The sequence below is a fragment of the Rhinocladiella mackenziei genome (genome assembly GCF_000835555.1).
Source record: "Rhinocladiella mackenziei CBS 650.93 unplaced genomic scaffold supercont1.3, whole genome shotgun sequence".
Classification (NCBI taxonomy): Eukaryota; Fungi; Ascomycota; class Eurotiomycetes; order Chaetothyriales; family Herpotrichiellaceae; genus Rhinocladiella; species Rhinocladiella mackenziei.
Window position 1 is genome coordinate 2,610,403 of NW_013550602.1, and position 25,181 is coordinate 2,635,583.

The 25,181-nt window shown below is 49.7% G+C and overlaps 9 protein-coding genes across 9 annotated transcripts; 4 read left to right on the plus strand and 5 right to left on the minus strand.

Moving 5' to 3' along the window:
- Window positions 1-466: 466 nt before the first annotated feature.
- On the minus strand, window positions 467-2,332 carry Z518_04464 (uncharacterized protein; the record flags this gene model as incomplete). Its single annotated transcript, XM_013418170.1, has 1 exon — window positions 467-2,332. The coding sequence occupies one exon, from the start codon at window positions 2,330-2,332 to the stop codon at window positions 467-469; it is 1,866 nt and encodes a 621-aa protein (XP_013273624.1).
- Window positions 2,333-6,701: 4,369 nt separating this feature from the next.
- Z518_04465 (uncharacterized protein) lies at window positions 6,702-7,914 on the plus strand (the record flags this gene model as incomplete). Its single annotated transcript, XM_013418171.1, has 6 exons — window positions 6,702-6,821; window positions 6,879-7,022; window positions 7,094-7,259; window positions 7,324-7,344; window positions 7,407-7,528; window positions 7,579-7,914. 6 exons carry the CDS (start codon window positions 6,702-6,704, stop codon window positions 7,912-7,914), a joined length of 909 nt encoding a protein of 302 aa, XP_013273625.1.
- Window positions 7,915-8,540: 626 nt separating this feature from the next.
- Z518_04466 (uncharacterized protein) lies at window positions 8,541-10,295 on the plus strand (the record flags this gene model as incomplete). Its single annotated transcript, XM_013418172.1, has 3 exons — window positions 8,541-8,657; window positions 8,732-9,533; window positions 9,613-10,295. 3 exons carry the CDS (start codon window positions 8,541-8,543, stop codon window positions 10,293-10,295), a joined length of 1,602 nt encoding a protein of 533 aa, XP_013273626.1.
- Window positions 10,296-11,504: 1,209 nt separating this feature from the next.
- Z518_04467 (uncharacterized protein) lies at window positions 11,505-13,371 on the minus strand (the record flags this gene model as incomplete). The annotated part of the gene is made up of 4 exons (XM_013418173.1): window positions 11,505-11,977; window positions 12,034-13,016; window positions 13,066-13,239; window positions 13,310-13,371. The coding sequence occupies 4 exons, from the start codon at window positions 13,369-13,371 to the stop codon at window positions 11,505-11,507; spliced, it is 1,692 nt and encodes a 563-aa protein (XP_013273627.1).
- Window positions 13,372-15,565: 2,194 nt separating this feature from the next.
- Z518_04468 (uncharacterized protein) lies at window positions 15,566-17,610 on the minus strand (the record flags this gene model as incomplete). The annotated part of the gene is made up of 7 exons (XM_013418174.1): window positions 15,566-15,799; window positions 15,864-16,105; window positions 16,171-16,645; window positions 16,704-16,915; window positions 16,975-17,064; window positions 17,118-17,361; window positions 17,440-17,610. The coding sequence occupies 7 exons, from the start codon at window positions 17,608-17,610 to the stop codon at window positions 15,566-15,568; spliced, it is 1,668 nt and encodes a 555-aa protein (XP_013273628.1).
- A 518-nt stretch (window positions 17,611-18,128) lies between these two features.
- On the minus strand, window positions 18,129-20,383 carry Z518_04469 (uncharacterized protein; the record flags this gene model as incomplete). Its single annotated transcript, XM_013418175.1, has 2 exons — window positions 18,129-19,193; window positions 19,256-20,383. The coding sequence occupies 2 exons, from the start codon at window positions 20,381-20,383 to the stop codon at window positions 18,129-18,131; spliced, it is 2,193 nt and encodes a 730-aa protein (XP_013273629.1).
- Window positions 20,384-20,781: 398 nt separating this feature from the next.
- Window positions 20,782-21,756, minus strand: Z518_04470 (uncharacterized protein; the record flags this gene model as incomplete). Its single annotated transcript, XM_013418176.1, has 1 exon — window positions 20,782-21,756. The coding sequence occupies one exon, from the start codon at window positions 21,754-21,756 to the stop codon at window positions 20,782-20,784; it is 975 nt and encodes a 324-aa protein (XP_013273630.1).
- Window positions 21,757-22,508: 752 nt separating this feature from the next.
- Window positions 22,509-23,437, plus strand: Z518_04471 (uncharacterized protein; the record flags this gene model as incomplete). Its single annotated transcript, XM_013418177.1, has 4 exons — window positions 22,509-22,563; window positions 22,615-22,845; window positions 22,901-23,079; window positions 23,135-23,437. 4 exons carry the CDS (start codon window positions 22,509-22,511, stop codon window positions 23,435-23,437), a joined length of 768 nt encoding a protein of 255 aa, XP_013273631.1.
- A 627-nt stretch (window positions 23,438-24,064) lies between these two features.
- On the plus strand, window positions 24,065-25,062 carry Z518_04472 (40S ribosomal protein S4; the record flags this gene model as incomplete). Its single annotated transcript, XM_013418178.1, has 4 exons — window positions 24,065-24,172; window positions 24,225-24,553; window positions 24,651-24,945; window positions 25,000-25,062. 4 exons carry the CDS (start codon window positions 24,065-24,067, stop codon window positions 25,060-25,062), a joined length of 795 nt encoding a protein of 264 aa, XP_013273632.1.
- Between the last annotated feature and the right edge of the window lie 119 nt (window positions 25,063-25,181).

Consider the following 25,181-nt stretch of genomic DNA (forward strand, 5'->3'; position numbering starts at 1 on the left):
AGATATTGGCAAAATTTAAGCCCCGGTTATCGCCGATTTTCGACGTATGATGGGTCGTGATGAGATGTGGTGGAGGACATCAGCCGGATATAAAAGTGTTAGAGACGATATAGGGGACGTAAGATGTTAGATATGTGAGATATATGTATGACATAGTTACTGGGACGGGAATAGCTAGGAGACAAGAAATATGAACCTCCGAAAGCCTTTTTCCACGTTGAACAACAGTATAGAATATAACCCAGGACATGTAGCATCGCCAGTTTATGGCTTATGAGTCGGTCGCGTCATCATCTTTGGGAAATGAATACTAGTCATCACGCCCGTCTTACCAAATCTAACTAGGAGAGGTACCTTATATAGTAGTGACAGGATACCAAGGGCGTCCGTCTCAGTTTGACAATTATTACCTACGAGCTAGCGGTCGATCTACCTCTGCTACTACTCCTGCTAACGCCCAAGTTCATTAAATTGTCCTCGCATTAACAAAATCCACCAAATCGAAGAAGCTCTTTTTGTATCTTCTCTCCATTGTCGTACGATTCACTGTCTGCAACCCGAAATGCGCATCATAATCGCCAAATTCCCAATTATCCGCAAAAGTCCACGCAAATGCACCCATGACATGTACGCCGTCTTCCCAGATCGCACGCAGCGTTTCGCTCAAGTACGACAGATAGTATTGACTGCGGGGCGTGTCGAAGAGGGCGTCGGAAAGATCGACCATTTCGGATTCCGCGAAGACGGGAAATCCGAATTCTGTGATGACAATGGGCGTGTGGAAGGTGTTGTACAGGTACGAAAGATACAGGCGCAGGTAGGTCGGCGTGGTGTAGACGTAGGATTGCGAGCGATAGCCGATGTTCCACCCGGTGGTCGTGAGGGTGGACTGGTTGACACAGTACGGGAAATAGATACTTGACGAATTAGTCGTGCACTCCAGGATGGAGTCGATGGAGTTGGGAACCGGAGGGGAAACGACGGTTGAGGTATAGGGGTCCACGCCGAGGAAGTCAGCGGTGCCGTTGATATAGGATAGGTCCGAGGCCGACAGGGGTACGTAGTCAGGGACTGTCTGCTTGTAGGAGTCTGGGTAGTCAATGCCCAGAAAGATGGGGTTGCAGAACGTCGCGAGCTGGAAGGTGTTGAAGTGCTCGGACGCATAGACGTCCGATGGGTTCGATGGGTTGCGAGGGACGCCGAAGTTGTCGTTGAGTTTCAGCGAGACCTTGCCTGTGCCGTTCAGCGCGTCTTTGTAGAAATGGTAGACTTGGGCGTGGGCCTTGAGGACGTTGTTGACCGAGGCCCCGTTGTCGCAGTACAATAGGGGTTCATTGAATGTAAACCAGACGGGAACCCGGTCCGCGTAGTGCGTCATGACGATCTGCGCATAGTTGACATAGGCGTCGATAAAGGTCTCGTTTTGGTAGCCGCCGTTCACGTAGCCGATCAAAGGTGGTTCTCGGGCTGCGGTGATGTTGTCCGCATAGAATTGTACCGGCACGTCGAAGTGTAGGAGTGTGACAGTTGGGATCATGCCCTTTTGCAGCACGAAGTCAATGAGGTCCGAGTAATGGTCGAGGCCCTGCTGGTTGACGGGTGTGCCGGGTAATGCAAAGGGGAGGATGCGAGTCCATGCGACGCTGAACGAATAGTATTTCACGCCCATAGAAGCGAGGCGTTCGATATCTTGTTGGTATAGGTAGTAATTTTCGTTAGTAACGTAATCTTTGGGCAGGGGACCTTGGACGAGAATGTCCATGAGGGATGGAGATTTGCCTTCGTCTGCGGTTGCGCCTTCGATTTGTGAGGACGAGCTCGCGACGCCGAACATGAAGTCGGACGGGAAGACGTAGCAGTCTGTAGGTCCAAAGGGATCAGGAGGTGGGAGAACGAGTTCCTCCGTTGGAACTGGGGTGGGCGAGACGGTTGTGCTGTAGAGGCCTGTCTCGGTGAAGTTGGGAGGGTTGGCCCATTCCCACAGTGATGTCCAGGCTGCGTTTCCATAGGAGTTATTAGTGTCGGATGCCCGTGTTGCCGCGTTGGGATCCCAGCGTCCCCATGTTGTGTATGATATGGGTGGAATCAGGGATGTGAGAGATTCTGCGGGTGGTGCGTACGTAGCTGTACTTGTAGGTGGAGGCACTGATGTGGCTGTCCTTACAGTCTCACTCATGGAATATGAAAATGATCCATATCGATATGTGGGCTGGCTAAAAGGGAGTGAAGCTGGACATTGAGGCCTAGTAGTCGGACCGGTTATTGGGATATAATGTTGCTGTGCACCAGCAAGTGCGAGAAGGAAGAACAATAAGGGTAATGAGAGCGCCATACTGAGCCTAGAGAACACCTACCCGAACTTCTCTCTACTGGCCTTCTGAAAACGTCATGACCACCCAAAGCCATTGAAGCTATTTGTATATGAGTGAGGAGTCCACATTGCCGTCTTGTGGCCATCATCGCACGCTGATCTTGTCCAGAAACACAGAGTTTGCGGGTGAAGAAAATTGTAACATTCTCCGCATCTAACATCCCGCATTGTTGGTCGTCAGGGAGGAGTGAAGTCTGTGTTGAAAGCCGAGTCGGTGTGTCTCGGAGCGACAGCAATGAGGTTTTTCGCTGGCCCCACTCGTGTGCAGCATACCTGCAGTTATTAGCCGAGATTCGTCTCGAAATCCTTGTCACGGCGAAGACCTGGGAGAAGGTCTGAGGGAAGTTCCAGGGCCGGGAGTTGAGGGGTACGGCCTGTATTTCCCGCATTTATTCGTCATTGATATACAAGAGTAAAGGGTAATCGGCGAAGAAAATCCTGGCAAACAACTCCTGTCAGGCAGGAAGAAATCACCTCGTCATATGGAAAATGACGACTTATCCTCCATTACATTAGCCAACCCTTTCATCACTATCATTCACTGCCATTTGCACCTCTTTCCCCCTCATCCCACATCCATTCATGAGCGAAGGCGACCATAGTGAAACTCAGGGACAATGCTTCAAGACTATCTCCCCTTGAAAAAGTGACCTGAAAGCTATATCATACCCCCCTCCACTACCACTGGTGACCCGTCCGGGGCGGCTCACGAAGACACATCTTCTTCAACGTATCGTGCCTTGGACTGAGCGTTAACGAGCCAATTTGTTTACATGTATCGGATCCCCAAGACTTGGAGATATATATCTTCTGAATCAAATCACTCCCATTGGCGGTCCTGTTGATCCAGACCTGTGCAGGCCAGTGGTCCTTGTAATCGACCCAGAACTCGTCCACTTCCTCTGAGGTGCTCTTCGAGTGGCGATGATACATGATTGCATCACCACTTTGCTTTAGGATTCCATCGCGCTTGATCATATTTTGTGGCATCCTCATGAAATCGTGCAGAGGTTGGTATCACGGAGATTGAAGATGGTGTTCGACGCGGTGGTTTCGCTGTTCGGGACTTGTTGGATTCATCGCCTCGACGTGGTTCGTCGTACTCATCTTGATTGGCCTCAGACTAGATTGATCGACAAGTCTTCATGAATCCCCCCTGGATGGAGGCCCCTCGATCCAGGATTCTATCGGCTGCTGGTATATATATACACGTCTGATTGACCCTTTCTCTTCTCCTATTCCTATCCCTATATCCCAAAAATGGGCACTGACTACTTGTTCAACCGTTCAACAGCTGCATTCTCGAGATAATTTCTCCATGTTGGTGGCAGTGCTAGGCCCGGGGTGGCAGTGGCCGCGCTGAGAAAGACTTTTCTTTCCACTGGAAGCTGAAGTCGAATTGGAGTCTCACAGCTCGGATTGATTGTCATGGACGTGCTAATGCAGATGGGACCGGGAGAGGTATTCATGGTTTCGAAGAGGTATCACAGACTGATTGACGTCTTGTTGGGTTTGAACAGTTGCCGCCATGGCGTATTCCCAGCCCCAACAAGCCGTGCATTCGCGAGACGTAGACTGTGGACAAGACAGTGCCTTTTGATAAGCAAATCGGACGCAAGTAGTGTAGATAGGAGGCAGCGAAGTTGAGATCGTTGCCAAGTTCCCACTGGCTGCCTTGTCCAGCCTCGTTGACCTGGGTCTTGTTATGGGGGGTCAAAGCGGGGACCGGCCACTTGTACGGGAGTCTTATTCCTGTCACAGGCGATGACCGAACCTGGAACTGAGGCCTGGACGCAACTAACCGCAGGCACGTAGCCACTTTTCCCACCGCTACGTTGTTCCTCATATACTCATACACTTCTCTATTGTCTGCTAGCTCGAAGGTCTTATGCAAAAATGTCTTCTGCGGATGGATGCCACGTTCATCTTTACGAACAACGCCTTCCAAGATCTTATTCACCGTCTGATGATCTACATCTGCATTTTCGGATTGTAGACCGCTGTTGGTCATGTCGAAAAGGACATGTTTCGATTAGGCGGAATTGAAAATGGCTCGAAGTCATTTGCACTCCAATATAAATTCAGAGGTCCAACCAAGACAACAGTTCTATAGCGAGCCCAAAGATTGATGCTGCGCGAAACCTGACATGGTCCCACAAGCAGCGGAACGATGTCGACTCCCTTTAGTGAGATGTTATCATGAGGATTATAGAGTAGATTGAAGCTGTAAAACTCGTGCAATTGTAGTGGTGGAGATGGTATATAGATAGGTATGCACAGACCGAGTAGGGCATATGGAGTGTCCTTAAATTCAACCCTTGCAACCTTGGACCATGCTACCTAAGGCTTGGACCCGCTATGATAACACATGTTGTAAATGATTTCGCAGACAGCATGCCCGAACCAGAAAAAAGCCATCGAAGCTGGGTCTTCTGGGCAATCCATCACTTCGAGAAACATATGTCAAGCCATTCCAGTCGATCCTCGGTAAGTCAAACATTATACCCAATTCAATCGGGGCATCCCGAACTCTACCATTTTTGAAAAGTAAATGGTGGACGAAAAGATCCATTGACAATTACTCACTTCAGCTCCGCCAGGTTGTTATATGAACATCCCCGCTTGTCCGGTACGCATTAAGCTTCATCGACTTTGTTCCTTCGTTGGAATGTCGCCATCAGGTTTCAGAGTATTTCGTCAGAAACCCTCGGAGCTGATGCAAGTCGTCTGAAGACCCGAGCGAAGATGTCCAACAAGTATCACCCTTGGATATTCCGCTGGACCCACCTCGGTCGCGAAATAATCTCAAGCCGTACATGGCATTGACAATCCACTTCACATATATATATCTCTCCTCAAGCTTCAATCTGGAGCCTGCGGCGAGGAAGAGTCTTAAGTTCGTGAACGTCCCCGACTTGTCCACAGAACAAGATCTCTGAATACGCACAACTGCATCTGCTGCGATCTTGTGAAAGGCGGCGTCCAGTCCCCTCCAAGAAAGTCATCGTTATTGGAGCATTTTCGAAACTCAGGGAACAACTCCCATAAAAGCTGTGTACGATCCTGCCATGAAACCCAGAGCCGGTCCAGGGTCAAATCAAGAGTGTAACCGGTTCCAGACACACCAAAAATGCGTGCCTCAGATAAGAGTGGGAAGGATTCTCCTGGCCGGGGATGCCGCCCATCTCCCCAATCCAATGTGCGCGCCCTTCTCGATTTCCAAAACTTGTTTAAGGAGTCTCCCTTTATGGACGTTACAGGTTCAGGTACCAACGATGATCGCATTGTTTCAAGGGCGGCCTCGGTCTCATGGGTTACATCGCAGATGTAAGTGCCTGGCATATTGTCTGCTGGGCATTTATTCGGGCAAGGCAGGCATGGAGATTCTCGACCAATGCGACGAAGTGCGAAGAGGGATTCTCAGCAACATCACCGTTCCCATCTCCACTACAGCATATGAAGTGAATGATCCAGAATGTTGAGACAGTGCTAGGTAATGACGATTTCCTCCAAGGTACTGCTTTGGCAAGCAGGGGCCCTAAGTTTTGCGGTGGACATGTTTATGGTTGCGCGCCTTTTATCATTTATGGTCTGTCCTCTCTGCAGACTACGATGAAGATGTGTTGCGAGACGCAGACTCACCGATTTTGGTTGCAGTGTGACCTGGTTCCCAGTCAAAGACGTGGCACAATTTTACGAGGACGAAGTCATCCAAGACCATCAGTGGCAAAGCAATCTTTGACTCCGACCCCTACGAACAGGACAACAATTATCCCTTTCTACAGAGCAACATAATAATTGATCATGCAGCACGTCAAACGTTCAAACACATTAGCTTTTACCTCTCCTGACGACCGAACCATGGTAGTGGAAGCTTCAAGCAAACCCGTGTAGCATGCTGCAATGGACTTAGAAGCGAACAAAGAACACAATCCCAGCCTATTGATCCAGGGAGTCGAGATTCGCTCAGAGTCGGGTTAGGACGATCGAGACGATCGCAATACAGATCCGTATCCTTTGTCTTCGCCATCAGAATAGCAGCCACCGACGTTCACGAATCGGATCCGAGACTCAGCTCTCCACCTTCAAGCAGATCACTTGTCAATGTATATGACCGGATAATGGATGACCTGGACAAATTTGAAGGGGCGGTCTAATGACAAAAAACTATATGTACCCTTGAGTCGTTGACTGACCTTTTGGACCGACAAATACTCCCGCGCCTTTATTTCGCTCCTCAGTTGGTCTCTTCTTCTTCCAGCAATCAACAAGATGAAACATTTCTTCCTGTTCCGTTGAGTGGATATAGGATCATTACACAGTTTCGAGAATGGCAATTCCATTAGCGGGAAAGGTCGTGGCTCTGTTAGGCGCCGGTTCCCAAGGGAGGAGGCTTGCATACATGGTATCCGCAGTGAAGCCTAATACACTTCCCATCTCCACTAACGTCGTTGGCGCAAACCAGTGGTCAAGCCGGGGCCGGAGTGTTCATCTCATTGATGCGTAGGAAACCCAGCTTCGGGAAAGTGAGAAATTCATCGAAAAACTTCGATCTGGGCCGCAGCGATCCGGCGTTACACCGGGAAAGATCAAGACGTATACGCTGGACATGTTGCGCGTCGAGCTCGAGGAGACATGGCTGATTGTCGATGTACGAGAGAGTGAAGGTCCATTTACAGGCCTCCGCGACGAAGAAATGGCTGATGTTATGAGTGGGCACAGTGCGTCCCAGAGAAAGTAGAACTCAAGCGACGAGTAATCACGCAGCTGGACGAAGTGGCTCCGGAAGATACCATCATTGCGTCCAATTCGAGTAGCTACACCATATCTGAGATGATACGCAGTTTGAGCCTGTCAAATGAACGGCGAATTCTGAATGCTCACAGTTGTAAGCAAGCCTCCATCCCAACACCCACCCTGAACATCGAGACTGACAACAGTGGCCGATGAAGATTGGCCACCCGAAACTCCTGGTGAGGTCGACCCTACCCATCGGCTCCTGGCCATTCCTGGCTAATGTCTGTGTCAACAATAGAAATCATGGGCCATGGTAGAACCGAGCCCGCCTCCATTTCTCTCCTTATCCAGCAGTGCCGGGAACATGGGTTCAGCCCATTCCATGTGAAGCAAGATTCAATGGGTTACATATACAAACAGGTCAGATTTGCCCCGTCCAATGTTCGACGAACCCTATCTCGCCTTTTCAGTCTCGAACGTCAACTCACGAAGACAGAATCTGGGCGGCAATCAAAAGGGAAGCTCTTCTCACGGCCGCAGAGGGCGTCGCAACTCCAACAGAAATAGATGAGATATTCAAGGACGTGCTGAAAACCGACAAGGGACCATTTGAGCAGATGGACGTGGTGGGCCTCGATGTGGTGCTAAATATCGAGGAGCACTATGCAGCGAAGCGCTCAGATATCCCTTCAGAGACACGGCAATACCTTCAGCACCTGATCAACGACGGTCGTTTAGGCGTAAAGGGAGGACGGGGGTTTTATGACTACGGCGGTCTTTTGTCGGGCAAGCCTAGATATAGATAATGCCAAATCCAAACCATTTTAAGCGAGTGGAGACCATCGAGAACTGGGTTCCCTTCATCGAGGGGTAACAGTAAAGCAATACCGCGATGGAGCTGGGAGCCTACCGGGTTGGCTCCCGGAATGCTTCGTCCTATAACCATTTCCCCATCTCCACGGAGGCTTAGGACGTTTGGGAGGTCCCTAAGCAGTGAAAGGCTAGTGGTACAGTAGTTCCCGCGCGTGTCCGAGCAACCTTGTTAAAGCTCAACTCCTCGTGTTCATCCCTGTACAACGTGGTATCGGACGTCATTGAGAGGACAATCAAGCCCCAATTTGCAACCCCATGTTGATCACTAAAGAACCCCTCCGGATCCGAAATCCACGATTGCGCTGATCCACCACTTGGTCGATAAAGGGGTTATGCCAAATAATACGGGAAATTTCCCCACGAAGTGAGGAACGTGAATGGGGGAAAACGAACAGGGTTGTTCGGACCCGGAGACACTGGGGAAATGGCCCATGGATACGATAATACGATCAACGAGGTTCAAGACTAATCACAACTGTATATATTACCTCGACCACGACAAAGCTGTGCTCTTCAGTCTTTCACTGTGGTGACTTCGTTAAGTCTCCTCCTGTCCACAATGACTGCTTCACCCATCGTTGATCACACTCTAAAGCCAGGCACTACAACACATTCGACAGAGTCCCGCGTCGAAAAGCCAACTCTCAGTGAGTACGAGTCGCCCTATGATCACAACGTAAGCGAGTCAAAACGACGCCGCCCGATCTTATTCTCTCGCATTTCTAACAACAAGTTTTCATATCATGCCAGGTTCTTCCGAAACACCATGACCCCAACTGGACAGGCGACGGCGTGGACACGTCCCACGTGGACCCCAGCAAGACACTCCGCAAGATGGACTTGCGCCTGATCCCGATGCTGGCAGTGCTATATCTGCTCTCCTTCCTCGATCGGGGCAACATTGGCAATGCGAAGATTCAAGGCATGGAGGAGGATCTCCAGCTCACAGGTGATGAATACAACTTGTGTGCCACGGTCTTCTTTTTCACTTACTGTGTCTTTGAAATTCCATCCAATTTGCTCCTCAAGCGCTTCAGACCGTCTGTGTGGCTGCCCGGTATCATGGTTGCTTGGGGCACAGTTATGACCTTGATGGGTCTGGTGCAAAACTACCACGGCTTGTTGATTGCGCGAATCTTCCTCGGCGTGACTGAATCCGGACTCTACCCTGGCGTTGCTTACTACCTGACCATGTGGTACTGCGTTGACGAGCTTGCATTCCGCCAAGGGCTTTTCTTCAGTGCGGCGAGCGTGGCTGGAGCTTTCTCGGGTCTCCTTGCCTATGCCATCGCCAAGATGGACGGAGTCGGTGGCTACGAAGGCTGGCGATGGATATTCATTCTCGAAGGCCTTTTGACCGTCGTGGTAGCCGTGGCTGCGTTCTTTCTGCTCCATGATTTCCCCGACACCGCGAAATTCCTGACCACGGAAGAGAAGGCATGGGTTGTCCATCGATTGAAGTACCAGGGCAGCAAAAAGAGTGGAAGGGCAATCGCCGAGAGTGACCACTTTGAATGGAAATATGTCACGAAAGGCAAGTACAGCCACATAGGTGCGGTGGGACCAAGGAGTCCAGTGACCTCACCTCACATTTGGTGCTATTAGAGTCCCGAACTGACGAAGGTTTAAAGCACTCACCGACTGGCAGCTATACCTGTCCCTTTTAATGTACTGGGGTATCGTCTGCCCTCTTTACGGCATTTCGCTTTTCCTCCCGAGCATCATCAAGCTACTAGGCTATCGGACAACAACTGCACAGCTCCTGACGATCCCAATCTACATCTCGGCCGCCATCCTCGCCATCATCGTCTGCTGGTTGTCCGATGCAGCTACTAAGCGGGGTGCCTCACGATGGCCGTACATTTTCGTCCCGATGTGCGCCATCCTCGTCGGGTTCATTATCGCTATTTCTAGCTCTGCAGTAGGTGGTGTCCCGGGCGTGGTGTATGCCGGCGTCTTCATCGCGACTTGCGGGATCTATCCCGCTTTCCCTGGCAACGTCACCTGGATCAGCAACAATCTTGCAGGGAGCTACAAACGAGCCGCGGGAATGGCGTTCCAAATCGGCTTGGGAAACCTGGGAGGGGCAATGGCAAGCAATTTTTATCGCAGCCAGGACGCTCCCAAATACTTGCTGGGCCACGGCTTGGAAATTGGCTTCGTGGTCTTGGGAATGGCCGCTGTCGTCATCCTGAGGATCTGCTATGGACGTATCAATGCGAAACGCGAGAGGGGTGGAGAGGAACAGGGTCTCACGGACGCGCAGCTTTCTGACTTGGGTGACAGGAGCCCGACTTTCAGATACACTCTGTAGCAAGTTGAAGTTGTGCTCCATGTACAGAATCAAGAGCCAAGAGAGTTGAATAGCTGGAGTTGACTTGGGTTGAGAAGACGACTGCTCGAAGATACCAGTTATAAAACGCGGAATATTTCACTTCACCAGTGAACGCAATCTTGTGCTTCGGTTTGAATATCTGTATATCTTATACGACAGATGCCGGGCTTCATCATATCCCCTCCCGCGACACGCGTAACTTGAAGCATACGAAATTAGATCTTTCAATTCATAAGTCTAACGACCATGTGACATATCAAACTCCATCAGATATCAGTACAACCCTACAATCTAGATGGGAGGGCTCCCTCAACCCCAGGCCCACTGTATCGGAACCGACGGATCCGTGCCAAGGATTTCCTTCCTGATCTCCCCCGTCGATGGAACATAGTTGGTTGATGATTTACCATGCCCCAGGCCCCGGACTTCGGGGATCCTTACCTGAATGGCAGGCCCCTTCGCCTAATGCCCCATATCTAGTAGTAGCTTCGCTTTGCGTAAAGAAAAGAAAGCGAAAGGAAAGAAGAAAAGGAGGGGGGAATAAGCTTAACATGGACGCCGCCACATACTCCCTGTAGTACTCTTCTCCACCTGGTGGGAGACTCCCCTATTACACCATAGCCTTGTTCGGTGAAGGATTTCCTCCTGCTTTCTGTCCCCGGTACGAGACGGTCGATGCGAGCCCCTCATTCCATTATTACCGCTTATCGAGGTCGTCCATAGGACGCGCCCGAGACCCAGGTTCCTCTTTGACCGACCTGAGATATACAAGTCGATGTCTAGCCCTTTTCCCCAATATTCTGGCCTTCAAGTGTAGTCTTACGACGTGTACCATGCATATTCTCTTCCGAGGCAGTTACATTGGAAATGCCGATGAAGGTCACGACCATCCCTGTTCTTGAGATAGTAGACTGTCAATCTTACCATGGAAGTCGTTCCAAATTGGTCCAATCAATTTCGACCTGGCCTAATGGGCCTGGCAGCTCAGTCTCTTGCCATATCCGGGTTCACAAACCCAGGGTTTTTTGTTGGTCATAGTAGCAGCCGGGATTGAAAACTGAGTAAATATTAATATGGGCTCGTGGTTGGTGATGCGCTTCCGATTCTGGCACAAGAGTCTGGAAGTGTTTTCAGTCATCCATCAAAGAGCAGCTAGCGAGGATTTCATCGTTAACCTAGCAAACGACTTCATCTCTCGTTATAGAGTGGGTGTGATGGAATTTCGGCTCTCTCAAGTTCAGCCCTCACAATCCGCACTGATTTAGAACCCTGGGGCAGCTGTCCCAAAGTCTGAATTAGGGTTGAAAGAAGGTTGCGGTAAGTATCGGCGCTAATCTTACCCGCTGCGAAATCTCGGTCTACGGCTTGCTGCATGAGCTTAACGGCGGCAACAACATGGTGAGCGTAAGGATCGATCGCGATGAGTGACGCAGTGATGCCGAATGGAGGGACATGTCCCGCGTTCGGATCAGCAGGGGCGAAATCAGGTTGCAGGGTTAGGGTGTATTTGTTGTTCAACCCAAACACCAAACAATTCATCACCCAGCTCTCAGCATCAACTCTTTTTGCTGAAAATTGGGAAAGGAGATCCTGGCGGTCTGTTGCCGCCACGATGTCCACGAGCATCAAAATGCACAAGTGGTAGTGCAACATGAGTTCGTCTGGTGGGAAGGTGAGTCAGAATCTTCGAGAAACCGCGCCATGAGAGATGACTTACACCAGCGGAATTTCGTCTCCTGGTTGAGGAAATGTATACGTCTTTGACATGCGCAGAGCAAGTCTCGATAGGTGACGTTAAACCGGTCAATGGAGTCCGAAACAGAGATAAACGCCCTGCTGACTTCAGCTTCATCATGACCATCTCTCAGCGACTCCTTGAGATTGGCCGTGAGCTTCCACGTTAGCAATTTCCACGCTGCCCCGGCCGCTATGATTATATTGGCCCTTTCATCGGTCATTTCGAACTCGGCATCATTCCACCCTTTGGTCATTTGACGAAATATCTCCATGCAGGCTCGAACCATGCGCCAGGACGATTCTGATTCAAATCCAAAAAGCCCAGACGAGAGTAACGGTCTACAACTCAGGGTTAAAGAGGCGGAGGTATCAAACGTCAGGGCGGCCCAATAGGCGGTACTTTCGGCATTGATAAAGTTGGCCATCGCGAGTGAATGAGGACTGGCACTAGGGGCGCGCGTTGGAATGTTGAAAGTGACCCGATTCCCGTTAAATTGCAGACTTCTGTGATGAGCACGCAGCTCCTGGATTTGCTGTAGTGCAGCGTGAACACAAACCTGTCCAGGGACCCTGTCAAGTTCCTCTTCGTCCGATATGCCTGCCGGAATGGGAGTAAGAGCAAACAAGAGAAGAGTTAGCATGGATCGATAGGATGGCCTGTTGATGACCTTGAGCATATCCTTGTGCGCACATCGCCAAAGCCCCCTGATGACCACGGCGGAGGAGAGTTCAGACGAGGTCGCCCGCGAAGTCAAAGGTAGCCAACGAGCAGCAAAAGCCTCAATGGCATGGTCGAGGGACTGATCGATTTGCAAGTCAATCTGACGCTTGGTCGAGTCTGAAGGAGTTCCAAAATCGAGAATGGCGCCAGGGTTATCATAGCCTTCATCCATCCATTTATCAAGCTGGCGACAGAGCCGACGTATACTTACCGACATATCTGAAAGGCTGTGTTCGCCGAACCTGATGCCATTAGACAAAGAGCATGATCCTCCCAGGAACCGATACGTACGCGAAAGGATTGCTATATCTTCCCATCCAGGAGCCGAAGATTGTTTCAAAAACACTTTCGTAAATGGTATGAAGCCACTGCCGGTCGACGGGGCTGATAAGTTCTTCGGTGGACAGGGCGGATTGTGAGGCCTGAGGCTGCGGAGGCTCCTTTGAGGACCAGTTCCATTCATTGCTGGATGGTTGGGTCAGGAACAAGGGCTGGATGAAATGTCGGAGCACATTTACCTTCCTAACTCGCTCACCTCAGATATTTGTCTACTATAGGCAATCCCGGGATCATCGAATATCGACGAACGAGTGTCATCGTAGAGCACTGTGCTATGTGTCTGCCTCCGAGTCCGTGTCGTCCTGGACTTTCCGTGCAGGCTTGAACGTGCAGCCGAAGAGGTTCCTGTGCCATGTTTCATCCACTATTGGAAACATTGCAATACATTAGAAGTTGTCGGTCCGTCGTTGATTGAACTCACTTCAAAGGTGCACTGGCGTTGGCGATGGAGGCACCTAGAGCAGGACACCGATTCTCGACTGGTTTCTGTATTGCGGCGAGCCCTTGCGGCATCACAAGCGACTCTCGATCTTCGGCATTCGTCGCAACTAGAGAATTGGATCCGGCGGGGAGCTAAGTCGTTCTGCGACATTGTCTCATCACGCTGTAGAAGCTAATATTGTAGGAAATATGAAAGGCCTTTGGTAAATCCAGAGTTGCGAATGAAGGCAAAGAGGATGGGGGAGCGGGGCAATTTATGATGGGGTGCAGGTATGGCTGCAGGGCAGGGGGAACCCGCAGACTAAGCAGCAGCCGGTTAACCCGAGCCTTCGCTTAACAACCAACCACACCCAAATCACTACAACTCAGATATGTCCCTTCGCTGGTTGTCAATTCGTCATCATGATTGGACAGCTGCCAAACTGTTGGAGATACACGAATGAACTGGACCAGACGATATCGCTGTTAGACGGAAGTTTTAAGTTAGTTCTACAGTCTGTGCATTAGGCGAAAAGCTGCCTGAGTATCCTCAGTCGACATGTTTCTGAAAGCAAATGCACCAATTCCAGCATATCGATGGTCTCCCACCATCTCGGAATGTGTCGAGCTCCGTTCATCTCTCCACTCGATGTCCAATCGATTGCGTGGAGATTCTTCTTCGGTAAGCATGACACAGAACACAGACCGATGATTCCAACGATGGTCAATGTCTTGAGGGCCGAAGTCCGTGGCGATATCGTCGTCCGCCGAGAGCAAAATGGTGATTGTTCGTCAGATGACTCGACGTACTGATAGTAAGGCGTCCGGATAATCTGAAGCCGGTTGATAAGTTTTCTCCCAACTCAAATAAAATCTGGTTGATGACCCATGGCAATGTCAAATGGCTTCTCACTTGGATAACGCTTGTTCGGTGCAACAGCGATACAGGGTTGAATATACGCGCACGAGAAGCTGGATACTGTTGAAAATTTGCTGACGGCGAGTCATCCTTCATATGCTGGGGTGATCGGACAGTCTCTGCAATGTGAAAAAGATGGATCTGACTTCTATTGCGGCATTAATCTGATAAACTTGTACGGGGGTAGACTGCCAAAGCATGCATGAGATTCTGGTCCAACCCAAATGAATATACAACAGGCAGATTGATATGCTGTGATAGGCCTGAATGCCTCCTCGCTCCAGAATTTGGTCATCCCTCACGACCGCCAGATGTCGCCTAGCATATGTAAGATGTCCCAATTTTGCTCTCGATCATAGCTGCAAAGTAAAGGCCTGTGATCGTGTAATCTGAAATAGTGCAAGTCTGATCTCGCAAGCAAGGAATTCATATAATAGAGATATGTCTGGCGGGTAAGGACAGCTACTGTTTTCTCAGCTGATGTCTTATCCATTGCAGACATCTCGGCAGAGAGCAGAGTCCATTGAAACCAAACATAGCTTTCTTATATCTTGCCGCTCAGTGGTGTCCCGGAGGAGACAATGAAATGCACCATGCCTATCTCCGTAAATGACAGCAAGAGAAGGAAATAGATCTCGTTCTGCAGTCAGCATTCGGAGGTTGCATTTGCCATGAGAACAGGCTCACAGTCGTGTAATAATTTGCGCTCCGAGCGAACTGTTGGGCCCTGCTAATTTTAGGATCAAGGTCTTCATAAAGCAACTACACATCAGATGACAGATCACTTATAAATGCAGACGTAGACGTTGAATCGCCATTATCACGGTCGCCTTGAGCACATCCACGTTCCTCGTCATTGAAACTGTCTGGATGCTCGCATATGGTTCTGTAAGTTTCAAGATTACCGCTGTTTCTCCTCTTGCCACCGATTTTTCGTTGCTGGCCGAGGCTCGGCTTGATAGAAATCGGCTTTTTGGTACTTCTGCAGCCATAAGAAACTGCAGCGGCATGAGAAAGAGCTTCGCTCGCTGAAGTTCTTGTTCCTTATTTGAGGCTGTCGTAGGCATGGAATCCGTTACTCGGGTTTCTCAAGATTTCTTCTCGAAATTCCATTCACCATAGCTTGACATAGGTACCAATCCGTCGCCAAAGGGGCATGCTGAAGTACGCATCGAGAAGTGCAATCTCTTCAGCACTAATTGTGCGTCTGCCTGTCACGAGATCGGCGGTTGCAGGATCTTGCCATGTTGTACGGTAAATGATCTTATAAGCGAGAGTGAAAACAACAATGATCAGGATGCCAATGATATACAGGAAAAAGTTGTTTGCCGTGAATCCGGCATCGCCCTTTTGATTGGTTAATAACTCCATGCAAAAAAAAAGCGAACGGGCCCAGACACAGGGAACTCACCAGTGGATCGATGCCAGCCGCAAGACAACACGCCAGCAAGACTGTCGACACCAAGAGGACCCAAATGGGGGCAAGAGGCCAGAACTTTGAGCGCCACGAGTAAGTTTCACTAAAGATTGGATCGTTCTGGGCTCGAATCGCCGCGTGGAAGCGCAATGAGGTGAATGCAATAATCATCCAGTTAAGGAAGAATGAGGCACTCGTAATCGAGATTAGCCAGTTTAGGACTGTCGTGCCATCGGCTGCAATTTAAAAGAGTTAGTCCTCATCCTTCAACTTGCCGCTTAGAACCATGAGACAAACTTACTGCTCAAGCTCATGTAAGTTAGTGTCGTTGCAATCGCCGAAGTAATCAATAGAGCCCAACGAGGTCGACCACGTGCATCGACGCTGGCAATGAATGCAGGGACCAGTTTTTGAAGCGCCATCTCCCGTAGAATGCGGGAGGGAAGATAGATCGACTCCACCGCAATAGCAACAATGCCAATGATCATGCAGGCATTGAGAAGATCAGGTATCCCCTTGATGCCAGCATCTTTCACCGCGATGACAAATGGTGAAGCTGCCACCCCGGAGCCGCTAAGTAATCGATCGTCGTCCGACGGGACAAGTATTGTGATGAAGACGATCAGCAGCATGTAGATGAAGTTGGTTCTGAAGGGAACCAAATTGGCAGCATGGGCCATAGACATCCGGGGAAATTGTGCTTCGCCGCCCATGACTCCAATAAAAACCTGGTCCCCAACAGCCCAGATCGCGAGAAGCCCGGCGTTCGCAAAGCCCTGCGTACATGGTTAGCTTTGCTCACTGAAATGCCGTGGACAGGCTCGGGTTCATTACCGAAAATCCGTTCTTGAAAGCCGGGAGCTCCGTCCAGAACTCGCCGTGATGGACGTAGCCATCCGGACCAGCGCCTCCGATCAAAGCGAAGGACAGAACAACAATTAGGACAAATAGGAATATTTTGACCAAGGAGCCAAAATATTCTACCCATGCAAACCACTTGTTCGGCAGAAGGAAGAGCAGGAGGCAGGGGACGAGGAATACCGTCACTGGCGACAATGATATCAGCAAGATTGTCGACAGAGAGGGATAAGCTGAAGTCACGCACACAAAGCCCCTTCCGGGACCGAACCTTCGGCCCACAGATTGACCAAAACGATGAAGAACATAGCCTCGGCAGCAAATACCGCAGTCCAACCTGTAGAGAGTGGTCAATAAAAAGTCTGACAAGAAAAGAACTTCTATATTTACCAAGCCACTCTGCAAAGCCAGCACCGAAAGCAAGAGCAGGATCAACCCAGCGGCCGGCGTAGTCGATATAATTTCCTGATGTTGGAAATGCTATGGTCATTTCCGTCAAGGTTTGTAGATTGGCCCAGACACCGGTGCCGACGATCAAATATGCAAGGATCATGTTTCCTGGTCCGCCGTTGGCCAATGCCTTTCCGGTACCTATGAACAAGCCACTTCCAATATTGGAACCGAGAGAGATAATCTAAGGAGGCAGGAAGCTTAGCAGATAGGTCCAAGTAAGCGGCCAGGAGTCTCCATTAATCGGAGAGAAGGAACTCACGTGAACTTGTCTCGCACTGAATGACCGATGGAAGTCGCCCGACCCGCTCACTTCTTGTAGAGCGCCTTCATCTGGTCCGATTGCCGACTCTACGGCACCAGAGGGAGTCTTCTTTTCTTCAATGCCGGCAGACATGTCAGAGGAAGAGCTGTTCATCGCTTCCGCCGCCATATTGTCTGGCCGCGTGCTTCTTGGACGTTGACCGCACTCTCAAGCGATTGACAGAAATTGAATGTGTTATTTGGAGGGGGAGGAGGGACGACAGTGTCCGGGAATGCAGTGATTCGGTAGGGCATGGTGAGGAATTTAAACATCGTGATGTCGATAACAACCTTTGCGATCCTTCGGTACGGTGATAGTATGAGTAGAAATGATAATCGACATTTCTCGTTCTGCAGCAAGAATTTATTTGGGAAGGCGAGTCCGTCAATCAGGTTCGACCATGTGAGCCCCACCATCAAGACAGGGCGAATATCCCCCAAAAGATAAGAGTGGAGCATCATTGGCAAGTGGTGAACTTATTGTTTTTGGCGAGTTCTAAGCCTCCCCCGAGATAGGTCCTAAGCGTTTTCCAGGGGTAGAATTTCTTGTGACGAAGAATCCGTGATCTAGGAATAATCGGCTTCTAGGTTTATCATCAATATGTTGTTCGAAGTCTGCGCAACGTTGGTTCCGGATTTTTGCTGAACTCAGCTAAGCACCAAAACACTGAAGGACGTGTCTTGCTTTAAAACCTCGCTCCAGTGAAGACCGAAATTTCCGGAGGTCGCCCTGGCTTTCCATACTTGCTTTACTGCCATATCAGCAACCTCAAACATACGCATTCCACTCTGTTGTGCTGATCTTTGCAACCATCCAGAGATCTGGTCTTGATGCTTGGGATCCAAGGCTTCACATCCAGCAATAAACCCTGGCCAGCAGGTGTTTGAGGAAGGATCGTGATACTTTTCCTTTAACGTTTCATGTTTTAGCAGGTGATAGAGAGCTCTTTCGACGATAGGTTGCAATGTTACAGTGTTGACGTCTTTCACCGTTCGGTAGAAATAGATGATGATGGCTGCATGCAGGGCTTCATTGAAGTGATGGAGCAATGTTGAGCGCTGAGATTTGAAGTCTGAAATGTCCTCAGCGTTCTCCGCGTGGTTGGTCTGTGGTGGACTGCCCGAACAAATCTCTGAGTGGAACTTCGAGGACTGTTTCGATGCTTGAGGGAGCTGGTAGACGTTCTTCCACGAGCAGATATCCGCCTCTGTCTGCCTTATCTGCTGAGAAAATGTCGTATGGGCCACATAGTCATCTTCTCTCATCCCTCTCACTTGACTCATCGCGTGGGCTAGGGAGGCTGCATGTGACATGAGGCAAAACAGTGACTCTGGAATCGAATAAATTTGTTCAAAGATAGAAGCATTATTGTCGTCGTTCTGGACAAGCTTTGGGTCATGGCTGGTCATGGCTGATTCGTGCTCGGCACCCCGAGAAGGAGACCAATTCCGCCAGGAAGACGAAGTTGGACCAGGATCCCATGAGCCGCTTCCAAGCCGTCTCCAAGCGGTGATTGGGGAAGAGCAGTCCTCGCCTACTCCGCTGGGTTGATAACTATGGGTAGTCTCCTCCAAGGTTCGGAGATAAAGATAAATGCTGTGCAGCATCTGCATCTTTGGGGACATCTGTGGCTTTTTAGCATGTTGAATTCTCATGAAGTTCTCAACGTCAAGCAGATAAGCTCTGGCTTCTTTCATATCCCCGCTAACCACCTACGGTCACAATTAATATTTGAAATAGATAACACCGCGGTGGAGTTATGAGGACGTCTTACACATATTGTGACCATGCTTAGCAATGCCATGAGGACTTCCTTGTTCTTCTCCTTCTTATAAGTAGGTGAAAAGCTCCTGAGGCAGGCTTTTAGTCGCACTTTAGCTCTTTGCCGATAGATCTCACCCATTGAGTGCCACGCCGTAGAGGACGAATCTTGCGACAACCCGAGGTGATGCAAATTGAAAGCAGTTGTAGCAAATATAGCAAACATTAATGCGACTCGTGCATTGCTTCCAGTCCCGGTCAGCATAACTTCTCCGAGAGTTTGGAGAACGCTTGGAATATGTAGTGTCTTCCAAGGAGATTTGGACTGTATTTGAGCAGGTGAGAGTCGTGATACTAGAGTGCCGGTGTAGTGATCGAGCAGGGTTTTTGATGTGATAGGATCTAGGTCTGCAAGATCTTGGGCGTAGACCGCGGAAACCACGAAAGCAGTCGGAGAAGCTAAGAGAGGCATAATATCAAAGTCCGATCGTTGGGGTAGGATACATGCCCCTGACACGACTCCATGTTTGGATTGACTCACTGCGGCGTTGCGTGAGGGAGAACGTTGAAGACATTCTTGCAGAGATGCAACGTCATCATCGTCGAGATTTGAATTTTCTGCCTCTCCAAACAACTCGTGGGAGTCGAAACATTCCGTCTCTGTGACATTCGAGAATGAAGGCGTCTCCAACTCGTGTTCGGGTGGCTTGTTTCGAGCCTGCTGAATTGAAAATGCACCAAAGAATCCAATAGTGGCAGATTTATCTGCATTCAGGGCACGACTCTGCACATCAATTTGGTCAAGAAGCGAGTCAATTCCCTGGTGATTGACCCATGACTGCAATCGGGAGCATTCCAAGGCTCGTTCCCGAACTGAATAGCTTAGTGAGAACGTCAGTGAGGTGCTACCAGGTGAGAAGAACCTACTGGTATACAAAGCTTCCCTTTTTGTACTTTGTCTGGGATCTTCGCCGTCCAATCGAGGCCCAAATTCCGGGTTCAACCAAACGAGTCGAGGAGGTGGATTAGGGAGCAGGCATGCAACTCCTGCTCTGGAACAAGAGGTACATGTCGTAGGTCTGCGATCGCACTTCAACTTTTTGGCCCGACAACGACCACACGAAGCAATACGGGTTCCCATGTTGTGGAGACGACGGACCAAGCTTACGTCCAATTTGACTTAGCCTCGTACATTGCAGCGCTATTGTACTCCGCTGAATGCATTTTTTGGAATAAGTTGCACGCAACTCAGCACAGGTTTGGTTGTCAGAAAGCTCTTATCGGTAAGGAAGAAAAGGAGTCCCGGAGGCGAATACAGTAGTAAGGAGGGCTCCCATTCGCCCTTATCGAGTACTATTGTTGGGGTTCGTTTTGGGTGGGGGTTAAAATTGACCGGGAGCCAGATAAGCATAGCGGGAACCCTGGCGTCATGCAGCAAGTTTGTACTATAATTCGCGTTCCTTCGATCTGGGGTGACAGAATTCAATTATCTGGTAGCTAAATGTCATCTGCCCTTCAACTACATGTTGTTCTCTCTGACTAATGTTTCTCCTGCGAAGGGTCGAAGTCCCCAAACTCATCTCCGCCTTCACCCTTGAAATACTGTAGAGGCGTCCTAAACAGGACAAACCCAATATTTGGACTCGAGAGAGTGAAACCCATAGCCTTCTGTGCCTCGGGAGTCCAAGTGAGGACGTCCTCTGGTGCGTTTGCCAGATATGCATTCTCCTCTTGCCTGTGGTACCCACGTGTGAAGAAGAATCCATGAACAATTCTCCGCTCTGATTGTGTGATATTTGCACCACCAGCATGATAGAGACCTCCCAGCATAATCCACATGTCCCCAGGCTCCATTTCTGCATAGGTCACCTCGTGGAGATGGGGCACACGATCTCCACTCCATAAGTGGCTACCAGGAATTGCCAAAGTAGCACCGTTCTCATAAGTCGTTGTTACGCCGGCAATCAAAAAACCAACAAGAACATCTGAGCCCACCTTATAGCCGGTTTGCGTTTGGTCTTGATGGTCAACATGATAATTCTTGTCATCCCGATGCAATCTTTGTGCCTTGGCTCCAGGCCCAATATCGAAAGTCATCGCGATTGAGCAAACAGCTTCGCTCGTATAGGTGTGCTTGGTCTCTCCGTAGTAGTTGGATGTTGTTTTGTCGATAAATGTCGCGTTGACTGCACGAATCAGTGGATCCACTAGCCATTTATTTCTCGCGGTAGGACTTCGTCCAACCAAATTCGGACAGCGTCGTGTCTCCGGAGGAAACAAATCGCCCTGTTGATTGCTCAATAATGGAGGGGGTTTCTTCCCACGGGAATGGCTCTGTACCTTCCAAGGCTTGTCTGCCTCGAGATAAGGCTTCACCTCTGTGTTTGCAGCTTCAATCGTTTCCAGATCAGTGAAGCCTTTCACAATGCAGCAACCATCCTTGATGATGGCGTTGATGATACTGGCTGTATCAGAGCGCTGTAGGCGCTGAACCTGAGGTAGGGCAACGGTCATTGTTTCCAATGACAAAGTCATGAAATGGAAATGGGAAGGAAGATGTAAAGTATGAAAAGGTGAAGAGGTTGCTTGAACAAAAGTCCTAGACCAGAAGGAATGAAAATAGTATCAAAGGTTCGAATATTCTCCCACATTCACCTGTTAAATATCCCTTATCAGCATCAAGATGAGCCATCCAATCTAGCATTCAGAAGCCGTGATGAAACGCCCTTCCTGGAGTCATTATCATGTGCTCTGTTGAGGAAGTTGAGTCGTCCCGATGAAAGTGATAGGAGGCATCAACGGCATCACTTTCTCAATTCGGTCATCTCCGTTATTGCGGAGACCTCCAGGGCCTGTCCTGTATGAGTGAGGCTTTCCGCCGCCATCAGTTTCCTGATCCTAATCATCTAGTTGCTGATAGGATAGTCGTAGATGGAGCTCTTCCAAGGTTCCCTCCTGTAGGTTGCCGAGCAAGAGGAGACGAGGAGCACAAAGCTGGTAAGCCATTAGATAATCCTCGCCAAGGAATCAAAATCACGTGCATTGACAATTTCTTTCCCCGGGTTGCATGGCATGTTGGCAATGTTTTCTCTATCAAACATTGGCAATAATTTATATTTCCTTGTACCGAACCAAAATAATTCCAAATCGAAGCTTTCAAGTCGAACTCTTCTATCTCCGGTTGGGCATCGAGAGAACCTTTCCAGATTTTCAACGCCAGTATCTACCACTGGCCCGAGCTGAACTCAGAAATATCCAAACTCAAGATGGCCGCGGTGGGCTCTCACAACAAGAAGAAATGCGCCATTTTAGGCGCAACAGGTGTGTACTGTCGCAGTGAAGGCGTTTAATGAAGCCGAAGCCCCCGGTCAGGATCTGTTGGCCAAAGATTCATTCTCCTCCTGGCGGATCATCCGATGCTTCATCTACAAGCTGTGGGTGCATCGTCAAGATCTGCTGGTAAACCCTACAAAGATGCCGTTCGGTGGAAACAAGCGAGGCCAATGTCGACGGAGTTGCAGGTGAGGGAATGTAAAGCGAGAAACTTCGCCGATTGTGACCTCGTATTCTCAGGTCTCGACAGTGATGTTGCTGGCGAAGTCGGTACGAGCGACAGATTTGATTCGGCGCTGATATTGGACTAATTCTGCTCTTCTAGAAATGGAGTTTCTAAAAGCAGACATCCCCGTTTTCTCAAACGCAAAGAATTACAGGAGGGATCCTATTATGCCGTCGGTGGTGCCTACGGTTAATCTCCCACATCTCGCGCTCATTCCTCATCAGCGGCAGCACTTTGGCTTGAGGAGAGGATTCCTGGTCTGCAATTCTAATTGCGCCGTGATTGGGGTTGTGATCCCTTTCGCAGCCTTACAAACCAAGTTTGGACCGGTAGAGGATGTTTGAAGTATTCACAGAACAAGCTGTGTCGGGAGCCGGCTACCCGGGTGTCGCGAGCATGGATATCATGGACAATGTCATCCCGTATATCGTTGGAGAGGAAGACAAACTTGGAACAGAAGCTCAAAAGATTTTAGGATCGATCAATTCCGACGCAACGGCATTTGAAGAACAAAAGGGACTCACGGTGGGTGCTACATGCACGCGAGTCGGTGTGACGGACGGTCATATGGCATTTGTGTCATTGAGATTCAAGCAAGACCTCCACCGAGCGCTGAGCAGGTCAAGGAGGCCATGAGGGAGTATGTGGCCGAAGCGCAGAAGCTAGGATGCCCTTCAGCCCCAGAGAAGACTATTGTGGTTTTTTGATGAACCAGACCGCCCACAGCCCCGACTTGGTCGAGACATATCTGGTGGGTATGCTGTCAGCGTGGGCAGGGTGCGGGAGGCTGCCAAGGGATCACATTTTGACATCAGATTTGCTGCTTTGAGCCATAACACTGTCATTGGGGCGGCGGGATCCTCGATACTGAAGCAGAGGCGGCGATCATACAGGGACTTCTATAGAAGTGGACCTGGCTTTTGTAGGGATAGGCAGAAAAAGTAAATGGTGACTCAAAAGTTTATGCAGAGGAGATTTGATATTCATGCTTCAAAGTGCGAAGATGGAAAATTCTTTCGGCCTCGTGGAATCCAGAACATTACACCTATGGCAGTCATGAGCCTCCGACTTTTCCTGGCTGGCGATCGTACTGCTTTCAAAAGACAGACAGATCGGTCATTTGATTTGGTCGAAATTCCCGTTGAGGAATAGAGCGCGAAAAACTTGGCATATTCCCACACAACTTTCGCTTCCACAAACGCTTTCTCGAATTTCCTCCGTCAGATCGATCGTCTACTCTCACCACTTCAACTTTAGATCAAGATGGGTCGCGGTCCAAAGAAACACCAAAAACGCCTCAGTGCGCCTTCGCACTGGCTTTTGGATAAGCTCTCGGGTGCCTACGCCCCGAAGGCATCTCCTGGGCCTCATGTCGGTCTTCCTCTTTCGTCTTCTGATCAGAATTGCTAACCGGGGCGTGTAGAAACAACGTGACTGCCTCCCCTTGATCATCTTCCTTCGAAATCGCCTCAAGTACTCGCTGAACAATCGGGAGACCGTTGCTATTTTGATGCAGCGTCTCATCAAGGTTGATGGCAAGGTCCGAACGGATATTACCTACCCCGCTGGCTTCATGGATGTCATCTCCATTGACAAGACTGGCGAGAACTTCCGTCTAGTCTACGATACCAAGGGTCGTTTCGCCATTCACCGCATCGAACAGGCCGAGGCAGAATACAAACTTGGCAAGGTCAAGAGGGTGCAAGTTGGCAAAGGAGGAATCCCATACTTGGTTACGCATGATGCTCGCACGTAAGTCGCCTGCGTCTATCAGCCGTTGGGCCAAGATGTGGTCGGAAAAAAAGGAAGAAGAAGAAGAAGAACGTAAGGAAAGCTGATGGGTTAATAGTATTCGATATCCCGACCCTGTCATCAAGGTCAACGATACTGTCAAGATCGACCTTGCAACCGGAAAGATTACCGATTTCATTAAATTCGACACTGGTGTGATTGCCATGGTTACTGGTGGTCGCAACATGGGTCGTGTTGGTGTCATCACTCATCGTGAGAGACATGATGGTGGTTTCGCCATCGTGCACATCAAGGATGCCATTGACAACTCGTTCGCTACCCGGGAGAGCAACGTCTTCATCATTGGTAAGGAGAAGCCATGGATCAGTCTGCCCAAGGGCAAGGGTGTCAAGGTACGTCTTCTAGTGCTCCTAGTACGGCCGTTATGGTACCAACACATGTTGCAGCTGTCCATTGCCGAAGAGAGAGATCGTCGTCGTGCCGTTCAGATGGCAAACCCACGCGTGTAAAATGGATTGTGGCTCGTGGACCGAGACTGCACCGCTACTGGGGAGGTGCGAAAGATCAAGGAGGGGAAGTGGGAGAGAACTTTGATGCTATGCCCAAAGATTTTCTACTCTAGCCATTG